The following is a 12,764-nucleotide window of genomic DNA, read 5'->3' as shown; positions in this document are numbered from 1 at the left end:
AGGAATCCTGGTGATGCAGTGGCTAGTGTCTGTGTCAAGCAGGGTCCTAGAATGTAAACTGCACAGAGGCTCATGAGAATATATTAGTAGAACAGCTACTGAGTTTAGGTGAGTTTCTTATGCAGAGTCTCCGGAGTTTCCACATGCTGGGACTAGAGGAGGCTGCCGTTTGGAGTGAGTGGTCTCCCTCTGGTTGAAGAACTCAGGATCAAAGTCTGTCACTGTAAAGTATGAAAAAAAATGTTCTAGTGTGTTCATTTGTAAATCCTGCTACAACATAAGGAAAATATTTTCGCATTGTTAATTTTGTAAAATGTTTAAATTCAGTTGTAGGTGGCAATTGAAATGATCCACCATTTCGTCTGGCTGTGAGGGCAGCGGGCCGTTCCCAAAATGTAACAGTATGATCAACATGTGACTGTCGGCTGCACTGTGTGACTCACCGTGTTGTTTCACGTCATCACTCGCTATGTAAAGCTATTTAAGGTCTAACTTGGAAGTTTCTGTTTCTTATTTTTACTCTTCCATCTTTCTGTTCTGGCAACTGTGTCGTATTTATTTGTACATTTGTGTGTTGGACTGTCCAAAGATCAGCCGTAAAGTTGCCGTGTGTTGTTGGGAGGCCAAGCTGTATTACTGTTGAGCGTGTCGGGCTTGTTATTTTTGTCTAGTGTGCTGTTCTTTTAATTTCCGTTTTCCTCAACAGCTGCTTTTAGATCAAAACTTTAGACTTTGTTGAAGTTATGCAAAGTGATGAAGGGAGCAAATGTGGCTGTTTTATTCTTCCAGTCCGCACTGACGTGGCTGTGCTGCCTGTTGCCTTGTTGACAGCCGATCAGTCTGTACCTGCTGTTTTTACTCGATCAGGGTTTAATAACAAATTAAAGATGTTCAAAGCGATGTTTTGCTTTGTTTATATTATATTCCTTTCACAATTCAATGATGTTCATTCAAAAACGTTGTAATATGTGTCTTTATTATCGTTAATGACACCACAACTGTCGCACTGCTGGCTTGGTCCTGGAAAACTGATGAAGATACGTGAACTGTTTTTTTGTTTTTTAGCCAACTACAGGTAAATATTTCACTATTATTCATTGGTTATTCTGAGCTGCAAACACAATTTCTTCAACTTTCAACTGAAGTCTAGCAAGGCTTTGTGGGTCTGACGTGGCATATCCCTTCCCTGTGTTTCGCTGTCTTTCTAGCTGCGTCCAGTTTGTTCAGCATGTATTTCCGTGTCCCCCCACCCTTGTTATGATGATGTGTAATTAAAACACAAAAGCATAAGGATTGTTTTGTAATGTTGGTAGATAAACTTGCTTTTCTTTGCGCTGTAAAACGGAGGATGTAATTAAAATGTTAATCTTGCAAATGTAATCAGATTGTTAATAGATCGGACAAGGTCCTACATTACTATGGAAACAATGTAACCATTATGATAATGTGTTTATCCTCTTTAGTCATCAAATCTCACATACTAATAGGGAAGCTTCACATTAAATACATTTTAAGTGTCAGTCATTGGAAAAGTTAAACAAGTTGGGCACCACAAGTTCAGTTTCACTGGTGCGTAGTACATGGCAAAATCATAGCATTCACCTCGGCAACAGCAGTTCAAGGTAAGTCAAAGTCCAGATCCAGGACGAGTCTTAAGAAAAGCTTCTTGTTTTTGCGTGAGCCGTTCTCCACTGCAGCTCCTCATGTCTGTCAAATGGTTCTCACTCAGTGAGTTTGCAGGCAGCAGAATGATGATGCGCTGCTGTGAACCCTTTCACACCGACATGGCTCTGTGCCGGTTTCAGTTCCTGAACACCATTTTGAACCGGCTGCTTGTAAGTAAATGGAATATATTCTTTGTTTGCTCCGGCGCATGGCAGCTACATGAACTTAGAGCAGATTCACATCTGCGAAACACATCAGCTGGTACACACACACTTGCTACAGACATTTTTAGCCCTGAATTGCTCAGAAATGGCTTTCACACTTGCACTATTAGTTGAGGTAAGTTTAACCAAACACTGGTTTCAATTCTTTCTTCTGCCACAGCATCAGGAAGTTCCACTCCGTCACCATGGTGTGGTCCAGGAGTGGTAGTCGTGATGTAATAAGGGTTGACTGTTGGACAGCTGCATCCACATCTGTATCCCCAACTGTCCACCAGCCCTGCTGGATGCAGCCTCCTGCCGTGCAACTGCAAACTGTGGTACAGTCTGAACATCAAGATTACTCTTCTGCAATGATGTAGGCAAGTAGTTACTGCTGGTCTGAATCTGTCATCCATGTTGGCATATACTTATATATTCTCAATTGACATTGTCTCTTCCAGTCACTGCTGAATTTCATCCAGCAAAATTCAAGTAGACCTCCGTCGTGTTTTAAACATCAATTCTATGGTGCAGTAAATGTCCTCCCTGCAAGGCAACTCTTAGGAGAGAGATGGTTACAATCGCAGTTTTTCTCCTGTATAAATATGTGCTATGCGTGCTGGAGCACCGCCCTGTGTTATGGGGCCTCCCCCGCTGGCTGTGAAGGTCTAAATTAGTCATTCCTCATGTTCCAGCCCTGCTTGTCTGACAAAACATTAAACATGGATCTGGGAAAAGTTACAAACAAAAGAGGAGGAGTCATGTCGGCTCTGCGAGTGCAGCAAAGCAGAAGACTTGTTTAGAGGCAGATGGAGTTTAAAAAAAAAAACTGCAAAGGGAATAAACACATGGCGATAAGACGGTATTGGGAAGGGGTGACACGTGCACGAAGTCTGAGTCTGAGTGGCCCACTGAACTCACTCATGGAGATGATTTTATTAGTGACACATGAACTGCAGTCTTATGTAACGCTCAATGACAAAAACAGCCCTAAATATAATGAGGATGTGTGTGTCCAGGGCAGGATGCTGGACCCAGTAACACGGCTCAGGCTGCGGCACGTTTTCCCCACGGAGCACGGAGGTCAAACAAGGACAGGCATTCTTAGGTTACCTCAAAATGATTTTCCGTCATTGTGCAAATAAAGGGAATCTTGGTCATTGTGTCAGGACCATTTTTTTTAAATCACCAAAATTTGACTTTTGCATTTTAATCAATTTCTTCACTTTCCTGTGTATTCACATGGTCCAAGGATGTCAGACAAGTTGTCAGAGCCGGCCCTGACTCAAAATGCCAAAAATTATTTTTTTTCAAGTTGAATTTTGGTGATTTTTTTATGGTCCAAAAATTGGTTCAAAAGTCCAACAAATTTTGAGTCGGGGCCAAGTTCCTGGTGCGCTTATTTTTAGTCTGTTGATAATCGAGGCTGGAAAAAAAGAGCTGAGGCGGCATATTTCTAAGGTCTTTTGGCATCACTGTTCCTGTGGGTTAAATTTAAAACCGGAAAACTGATGTGTGCGGGTGTAGAAATGTGCTTGGTAAACCACAGACTGAAGATGGAAAGCCACGTTCTCTGGGTTGGAGGGAGATGGATCGTCAGGGAATCACGGCAAAGTGAAGTTTTGCGCTTTAATAATGATGAGTGTGTTTTCATCTTACAGATCTGGCTCTCTTTCTTTGGTTTAAAGTCTTTGATTCCAGCCCGTTGCTTAGTAATTTAGCGTAAATACCCACCATAATGAAGTCATGTGACCGCTCATTATTTGGGATCCAGTGAAAATAGCACAGTGCAAAATTACCCAATAAATGTTCATGTTAGCTTTTTGTAGAAAATAAAATATTAAGCATATAGAATTTATTAAAATATATATGATTGATATTGAGAATCCTTCATTAACACTAACCCTAACCCACATGTTTTAAACATGCAATGCTATGACGTAGTAACACCTATTTCCAATGGTCTCCTTGCTGGATATTTGAGTAATAAGTTATGTAAAACTTTTTCCTCTGTCCTTTGTTTCAGCTTGACATGAAATGTAATAGCCCACTCCTGTTCGATGGGAATACCGAGGTGTTGCCATGAGAACTGAGAAGCATCGTCTCCCCCTGTGTGTGTCCTGGGTCTGCCTCGGTGACTCCTCCCTCCTCACTAGAGCCTCTCCCAGATGGCAGAGCTTCTCACTTCATCCTCAAGGTAACTGTCCCGCTGCACTGTGGAGAAAACGCCTCATGATCTACTCGCGTTCAGCCACAACACTGCTAAAGTCTCTGCTGTGTCCAGTCATCTCACTGCTTCTCAACTCAATCCAGAGTCAGAAATCATTTGAGCTGGAGTTTGAATTCCCTCAAAGACACAGAGATGGCATCTGTGCTCAATGGGTGATCCAGTTGTGTCACGAAGAATCACTTCCTTCATATCTGTTGCCGCACCTTTTGGGATCTGACAGTGGAAAGTTTTCAAAGTCAAAAATCGCTAAGTTGATGTAAGGTCGTAAACAACCTTGCGAGAAAGTCCACTCACATCTAGGCATCCGGCGTAAAACTGCGAGCGTCAACAACTCCGCATGACGGCTCCATGGCAGCGTGACATTCGCAGTGGCCTACAGGTTCCTTTCAAACCTCAGTCAGCAGCATTTCCCAGTTGCATAACATCAGCGCAGGAACAACCTGCCGCAGCTCCAGGTTCCCTCATCCAACTTTCATAACCACTGTCACGTACACATCTATTTCTGGACAGCAGTTGATTTAGCCATGAAACATTATTTTCCTGGAAGCATGAAATATTCACACAAATGTTCCTGTGTGTTTATACATCAGTGATAAACCCAGCGAGTGGAAATTCATGTGTGAACACGCTGCGGAAGGAATGATTCTTCCTCACGCAACTGTGCTGCCAGTGTGTTATTGTTGCCACGTAAAACTGAGCCACACCTGAATCTCACTTGCAGCTCTTTGTGTTTCTTTCATCCGACACTAGTCTTGGCAAGCGTTGGTGCCAACTTCAGATGGGAAAGGAAGTGAGTTTAAGGAGATTATATTCTAACACGTAATCCGACCCAAGACTCTCAATCAGATCTCGTGTTGTTGGCTCCACTTGTCCATCATTTGGAGCCTTTCATTCTCAATATTTCACATCTCTGTTGTGAATGATGCGGATGACAAGGGACGGCACGTGCTCAGTCTGAAAAGATATGGATGTTGTCCATAATTAAAATCTCCTGCTGATTTAAAATGTGCTTTGTTCTGAGACTCGTTGGTCTTGAAATATTAAATACCGGCAGCTTTTGACTTTTGGGTTCGGGTCTCATTTGGATGGTGAGTTCTGCTGCTAGATCCAGCGGTTTCTGTGTGAGACCTTGTTGGCGAGTGACTGTACAGTGGGAGTTTGAGAGGGAGATATTTGGCAGGCAGAGAGAAGGGGGATTTAGGAGAGCTGTCATTGTCTCTCATGTCACTGTTCTGCCCCGAGGGCTCGACCTCTGCCTCCGCGTCTGAAAAATAACCTGCAACTGCTGAAGTGGAAGTTGGAGAGAGGCGCAGGGGGGCGGCATCAGACACGAACGCAGAGACCGGGTGTAAAACAAGTGAAGAAAGAAAGATAGATTTCACATTTGCTATTTTTCCAGTGGAGGAGAGGAGGACGCGTGTATGTGGGCCAATCAGACTACCAGGACCAGAGGCTGGGGGTTTCTATATATAATTACGCTGCTTTTTCTCTTTGAGGGAAACGCAAAGAGAAGTGCAGGGATAATAGCAGAGTGGAGGGGAGGAGAGAGCAGACAAGGAGTTCAGAGCCGAGGGGACGGGAGGACAGGAGCTGAGCGCAGCCCGACACAGGAGAGATGGATTCTGGCTGAGACGTAAGTCTACATGCTTTTAAGATTCTGTTACGGAGGTGACGCTCGTGTTTATTTGCCTCCAGAATCCCTGCTCCACTTCACCGTGCGCACGATCCCTCTCTGTCTGTAGGTCAGGTGAAATAGTAGCAGTGAGAGTGTGTGTTTCACGCAGCATTACCGTGAGTACATGCAGGGAGAGAAGTACTTCATGATGAAATACAGTGAATAGGGAATATGTGAGTGGGCTTTCATAGTATCTTAACAACTCAGATATGTATTTTTACAATTGTCCCTCTCAGTGTTCTCCATCACTGTGTATATGCGCAAGCCGTTACTACCTCCCTGTGTTTTACACAGTAGAGCAGGTATTAACAGGTAATTACTTTTTGTCTCTGCTCATAATTTGAGCAGTGTTGCCTGTAAACAAAGGCGCCAGTATTTTTCGTTAAACAGATGTTGTGGCAGCACGTCTTTAATCAGGTACTCCACAAAGACAGGCTCAGGATGACTTGCCTGCACATGAGACATCAGGGTCAACATGCTGGGGACAAGTCACAGTGAGAGGTGCGGTGAAGTAGGGAGAGGCACGTGACTGCAAACAGGTGGGAGAGAAAGGAGGTGTCATGTGTGGACCCCACACACGTCTGAAACAGCTCTTACAAAAGGAAGCAGGAAATTCAAAACATGAATTTTCTGATTCTTAAAACAGTGTCCAAGAATGAACTGAACTAGGTTAAGCTAGGCTAGGCTAGGTTAGGTCATGCTAGGCTAATTTATGATAAGCTAAACTAGGTTAGGTTACACTAGGCTAGGCTAGGCGAGGTTAGATTGGGTTAGGTTAGGTTAGGTTATGCTAGGTTAGGCTAGGCTAGTTTGTCTTATGCTAAGCTAGGTTATGCTAGGCTAGGCTAGGCTAGGTTAGGTTATGTCAGGCTAGGTTATGCTAGGTCACCTAATGCTAGGCTAGGTTAGGTTCGGTTCGGTTAGGCTAGGCTAGTTTAGCTTATGCAGACATTAATGAAGTAATTCCGGGATCAACCCGATGATCCGGATCTCACCCAAAATTGAATCACTTGTTCAATTTAACATATTCCCTGAAAATTCCTTCATAATCCGTCGTTGTTTTTCAACTTATTTTGAACACAGACAGACAAACCAACGGCGTCAAAAACATAAGTTACAAGTGAACTTACTTGAATCGTTCAAATTCCCTTTTGTGCCTTCGTAGGAGTGGACTGTTTTCAGTTTCTGTGTTTACTGTCATTGTTGTTCAGCAGAGCAGTTTCAACCGGTGCCTACTGCCATGGCTCATTCTTATGAAAAGTTAGTCTGAGTTCTGGGCTGTTCCCCAGGTTGCAATTTAAGGATGGTTGGATGATGGATGTTTTGTGTTGTTTTTGGCTTTTTTTCATATTCAATTGCTAGTTAACTAACCTAGAAAGAAGGAAGGATAGATGGAAGAATGGAAAGGAGGGAGGGAGGAAGGAAAGAAGGGAAGAAGGAAAGCAAAAAGGAAGGAAAGGATGATGGAAGGATGGAAAGAAGGAAGGGAGGATGGAAGGAAAGCAAAAAGGAAGGAAAGAAGGAAGGAAAGAATGAAGGAAGGTGTTTTTAAAGCAAAACACATTAAATGAATTGGAGGTGCTGTAACCGTTTTCTCAGTTACTCTGTTGTGACATTGAAAAAGCAGAGGCTAAAATGGGTGGGCTTGTTTGGGTTGCTGATGTCTCCCTTACGGTGCTGTTTGTACTGCAACGCCTCTATTTATTTCACAGAGGAAAGGGCAGCTGCTGAGGAGCGACCAGCAGGGCGACGGAATGAGCCCAAAGTGGTGGGTTCTTAAGGGAACGAGCATGAGTGTTTATATCTGCCAAACAGAGTTACTGTGTTGCTGCTCTGCAGGCTCAAACCAAGCAGGTCTCAAGAGGATAAATGCAAATATCAGATGTACCACCCAGATGCAGAAACCAGATCATTGTAGTGTGTGTGCGGCAAATAAGCAAAAGGTGTGTAGTCGACAGGTGGTTAGGGCTGATGTGTCATGGGATTCACGCAGTCTGGTTGTGTGAAGCAGAGCTACCTTAGTGATGAAGAAACAAGGAAGCAGTTTAAACTGTGGCAAGAGAGTATCAACAAAAAGTGTTCAGCTTCTGTTCAATTCCTCTGAAAACAGGAGTAAGTGCACGGTTCAAAGTGCTGACAACATGTCTTATGAAAAGCTGTTAATGTAGCGAACTATAAATTATTTGTGAGAGCATGAGGGCCAGGCTTTTGTCTCTCCTGCAACAAAAAGGCTGAATTGAGGGAGGAAGTCAGAGATAAGGGCAGACACGTCCTGCAGCATTCACACACAGCATCCCAAAATCACCCTGACAGTCAGTGAATTTAGAATTTGCTCCAAGGACTTTTCCTCTTTACGGTATGTTGCACGGAAAGGTCATGTGATCTGTTGCTGCTGCGGCTGCTGCTGTGGTCGGCCTGCCGCTTCTGCCATTGTTCAGTGGTTAAATGTAGATGAATATTGAGCCTCCCTGGGACTCGAGGTCAAAAGTGTAGCATCATTTCTGTTCCCTGTAGAAACGAGGCCAGTTTGATCTCCTCCCAAACTCATCCATGTTTCATTTGAATAAGTGTAAACTGCTGCTTGTCTTCTGCTCGTGTGAACTTCTCTGGCCTTATGGCATCACATGACGGGACAACAACAACCCAGGGAGACCAGCTTAACGGTTGAGGTGTCCCAAGTAAAATAAATTTAGCAATACACATTACTCTGGTAGAGGTTAAAGCATTTCCCTGAGTCTGGCATCACATTCATGTGAGGTCCCCTCAAACTCCTTACTCTCCCACCTGACCAAAGCTTCCATTCACTGTCTTTGGTTACCGAATCCCATATGTTGGTGACCTATTTGAGGAGCGCTGAACTACCTACTTACTGCCGCAACTCTGGATTTCTGGGACATGCATGGACAGTAAATGGTGACTATATGTGCACCTTGTGATGGACTGACTGTCTGTCCAGGGGCTCCCCTGCCTCTCGGCTCAGTTAGCTGGGACAGGTTCCACCCCTGCCACCACCGTCAGGGAAGAAGTGGATGATAATGAATCAATGAACTGGAAGTCTGAGAACTAGAAATGGACTGTGACAATACATACTTCTTCCTAGCCTCTTTTTTTTTACTCATTTTCCTACACGTATTATTAAAATATTTTGTGTTAAATAGTCTGAGTGCAATGAGCTCAAACGGACAGCAGATGGCAGTAGCACGACAGAGTTCCTTACCAACCGTACACCACTCAAATCGAAACATGACTATGTGAACTTGTTTTCAACCAGCTCCTAGAGTTTCTGTGATTGGTTGAAGTTATTAGCCAGGTGAGATGTTTCAGACAAGTTTTTAAAAACTGTTTACAGCTGTCATCTTCGCAGTGAAATGTCTTTATTTTCATTTAAATAAAATATTTACTATTGAGAATGTGACTTGTGTTTTGCTGGTGAGGTCCGAAGTGTGATGTGATCTTTCAGAGCTAAGGTGTTCCTCCTTTCACCTAGGGTCAAATGCTGAATCAATTTTCTGTGCCGTCGCCTCCCTGGTAGAGCCAGAAACACTGGATTATGTTGCTCAATTGACTCCGTTGTTCCCTCAGAACGAAATGTTGGAAGGATTGGATGGATGATACGTTTGTTTTCATTTTGATCATTGATCATTTATGTACTGTATTTTGCCGCCTCGCTCATGAACACCCTCAGATAAGTTGTGGCCTGGGGGCCCGTCTGGCTTTCTGGTGATTGAAGATTTCAAGTTTAAATACACCACCAACTGTGAGTGACAGATTAGGAGGCCAAAATTAACTGTGTATTTTAATCATCTCTCTGAAGTGGTTACACATGAAGCATGATTCAAACTTTTATTTAATGGGCTGGTTTAATGAGTTCCTGGCCTCTTGAATGAGTCCATGAATCTGCCTTCGAACATTCAATGTGACAAGAGATTTTGGCCTTGAACTCTCATAATCCACTGGTGTCATGTTCACTCACTTTGGTGTGCTGCTGCTGGATACGCAGTGTGTGTTTTTGTGTGTGTGTGTGGGTGGGTGAACGATTTACTAGTAACAACTAGTGATGGGTGATGGGCACCTCATGAACAGTGTCCTGATTTCCAGGGGCCACCAGGTGGCACTGTCTGCTGGAAAATGTTCAAATCTAATTTCTGTAACAGGCGGAATTTCTAAACCAAGAGCGCCATCTTGTGGCCTCTGATAATTAGAGCGCTGTTTTATCAATCCTCCATCACTGTTTCACGATTCCTCATCTACCCATCACTGCTACTAACTATGCACAGCTGGGATGTTGCTGTTTCAAACAATGCTTTATTTCTTCCTGGGTTTTTAAAAGTGACTCTGACTTAACAGCGAGCCAGGTAGGCAACTGTGGAAGATTTTGCATGGCATCTAATAAGCCCAGAGACTGGAGAGCACATAGACAAATTCTGGTTTGCATCATGGAAAAAAAAGCTGTTGAGGGAGTTGAATGAAAGCATGAGACTGACCTAAGGATTTAGGGCCTCGGTTTCATTGTTGAAAACATTCTGTTGACGGGCATCTTCAGTTCGGACTGTTGCCCGACATCACCTGCGCACCTCGGTCAGACAGGGGTAGATAGCATGTACTGAGGAAGGGCGAAGTTCTGCCGTTGAGACTCCACACAGCACATCTAAAGAGGAAACTCCCTAGAAAAAGTCGATATCAGGCTCTGTAACTCAGGCGGTTATGTGTTTGGGCTGCACCTTTTCTCTGAACTCTGTCTTTTGTTTTCCACAGCCAGCCATGACCTCGACAGTCCAGCTGCAGGGAAAAGGTCAAATCAGAATGAAGTCTCCATTTTCAAGAAGGAGGAACTGACTTGAGGAATCATGAGCGCGACCACAACTGGAAGCCCAAATATGGAGGTGACAGTGGTCACCCAGGAGATGGCGTTGCTGAGCAACATATTGGCAGCTTACACCTTCATTGTTGGTAAAGATGAAGCAATGAATTTGGAGCGACTTGGAATGAGTGTTTTTATCACCAACTGGAAGCGAATGTACATGTAGTTGAAATGTAGTCCAAAACTACTTCAAAGTGCACCACAAATATTGTGTATTGGTATCGTGAGTCACAAAGATTAGTGCTCAAGCTTTGCCCCTCGACAGGCGAGTGGCCAAGTGTCAGGGATCAATCTGGAAAAGTCCTGCATTTAGTGCTGGTATGGGGGAATTCAGTGAAAGATGGGAGAGAGGATAAATGCCTGTGCCTCAAGAAGAAAACCAGGTCATCTGCTGTGTTGCGTGTCAGAGATGAAGGACGACAATGTGTTTCGAGGCTAACTACGGAGAGATCTTGTGCTAAAATTAGCCGTCTACTTCAACTTCATTTTACCTGTCAGAGAGCGCTGTCAACAGACTACAATATGTAGAGACCAAGTCCAAGACCAAGACCAAGACTTTGAGGGCACAAGACAGGTCGAAACCAAGACCAAATAGAAGGCAAAGCCCAAACCAAATCTTGGTCTTGGACTTGGTTTCTGTGTACTCTGGCCTGTCTGGGGTTCTTGACTATAGCACCGCCATATACAACAACAATAACTTTTTTTTAAACTTTACCACTTAATAGTATATATATACCATATAATAATAATATTTCAGGTCAATAGAATGATTGTGGTTGATGACGTTGACTGAAGACCTGCCCTCACTGATGACCTCTGCATCTCTGTCTCTGTCAGACCAGCCTGAGCGGACCACGCTGGTGTTTGTCAGCGGTGTGTGTGCTGGTCTTCTGGTCACTCTCTGTGCCATCGTCTTCCAGATTCACTGTCGAGCCGACTGCCACTTTGGCAACAGTAGCAATCCTCACCATCTTCATCGTCTGCACCATCCTCACCATCACCACCACCACCATCATCATCACCGCCACAGAAACAAGCCGTACCGCCACCGTGTGGGCTGTCCGCTGCACCAGCCCTTGGACAGCAATCCAGACAGCATGGCGGTCGTTTCTGCTGAACCCCAGACTCGCGACCATGAACCGGACGACTGGGATGAAACCTATGACCTGTCTTCGAGGAGGCGGCAACGTTTTGAGAGAGCTCTCCTGAGAGCTGGACTCTACACCTCAGCTGAAGGTCAGTGAGGGTATCAACGTTCAGTAGGCGACTAATTCTAACCACTGCTAAAAAGCTTGTTATTAAATACACACCTGAGATCAGGAGGAGCTTTCACAGTTTTCTCTTGAGCTCTCAACACACACACACGTGTTTGTATTGCCATCCTTGTGGGGACGTCACGAGCTTTCCCATTGCCATAATGCTTTCCCTCAAACCCAGTTATAATGAGAGAGTTATTTTCAAGTTGTCCCCTTGGAGGCATAAGGTCCCCACAAGGTGCTTGTCAAGAAATGGTCCCCACGAGGTGGGATAAACAAGTATGCACACACACACACATTCAGCCGTGTTCAGACCTAGTGTCCAGAGTCATCTCTTCTTTTGTCCCATATGACACTCTAAAATAAGCAATACATTTTCTAAATCAATCAATCAATTCTAAATCAAACAATGTCATGTGACTCATTAGTCTGTGCTCATTTAATTCACATATTTTTGTTGTATTAATTATGATCCGTGAATGAGTTATTTAATGAGATTTATGTTAATATCAGTCAACGCCATCGTCATATTTGCAGTGTGTCTTTTTGGGTGCAGTTGTGCACGTAAAGCCATGATTTTGATGCTGATGTGAGAGGACTGTTTTTTTTTATTTTTAACATCTCCTCTGCCCCTCCTCCACCAGAGCTGGACCGAGCCCAGCGGCTAGAGGAGCGCGAACGAGTCCTCCGAGAGATCTGGATGAATGGACAGCCGGACATCAGCACAGTCACTCAAAGCCTCAACAGATATTACTGACTGACCCAGAGGCTCACAAAGAAACAACCAAAGCTTCACCGCTGAGGAAACAAGCTGTACTGACCAAAGAGACCTTGAACCAGACACAGTTTAGTTCCACAGAACTTCGAGGAAGAC

General features: G+C 44.1%; 1 protein-coding gene across 4 annotated transcripts; it reads left to right on the top strand.

The window, feature by feature from the left end:
* Positions 1-3,900: 3,900 nt before the first annotated feature.
* Positions 3,901-12,680, top strand: eva1a (eva-1 homolog A (C. elegans)). Of its 4 annotated transcripts, none has more exons than XM_053866368.1 (4): positions 3,901-4,065; positions 10,533-10,723; positions 11,472-11,870; positions 12,535-12,680. In XM_053866368.1, the coding sequence occupies exons 2-4, from the start codon at positions 10,621-10,623 to the stop codon at positions 12,645-12,647; spliced, it is 615 nt and encodes a 204-aa protein (XP_053722343.1). In that variant the 5' UTR covers positions 3,901-4,065; positions 10,533-10,620; the 3' UTR covers positions 12,648-12,680. The 4 variants fall into 4 exon arrangements, with proteins under 4 accessions (XP_053722343.1, XP_053722344.1, XP_053722342.1 ...); XM_053866369.1 differs by lacking the exon at positions 3,901-4,065 and adding an exon at positions 5,104-5,731; XM_053866367.1 differs by lacking the exon at positions 3,901-4,065 and adding an exon at positions 5,104-5,731 and having other exon boundaries at positions 10,529-10,723.
* The last annotated feature ends 84 nt before the right edge of the window (positions 12,681-12,764 follow it).

The sequence above is a fragment of the Synchiropus splendidus genome, chromosome 5 (genome assembly GCF_027744825.2).
Source record: "Synchiropus splendidus isolate RoL2022-P1 chromosome 5, RoL_Sspl_1.0, whole genome shotgun sequence".
NCBI classification, from domain to species: domain Eukaryota; kingdom Metazoa; phylum Chordata; class Actinopteri; order Syngnathiformes; family Callionymidae; genus Synchiropus; species Synchiropus splendidus.
Note: the sequence above shows the minus strand (reverse complement) of the source record. Positions and strands in the feature narration are given on the sequence as shown.

Coding starts and splice junctions, on each gene's coding strand:
- eva1a (XM_053866368.1), top strand. CDS start 10,621: ATGAGCGCGACCACAACTGGAAGCCCAAATATGGAGGTGACAGTGGTC. Junction 10,724..11,471: donor AGCTTACACCTTCATTGTTG/GTAAAGATGAAG, acceptor TGTCTCTGTCAG/ACCAGCCTGAGCGGACCACG. Junction 11,871..12,534: donor ACTCTACACCTCAGCTGAAG/GTCAGTGAGGGT, acceptor CTCCTCCACCAG/AGCTGGACCGAGCCCAGCGG.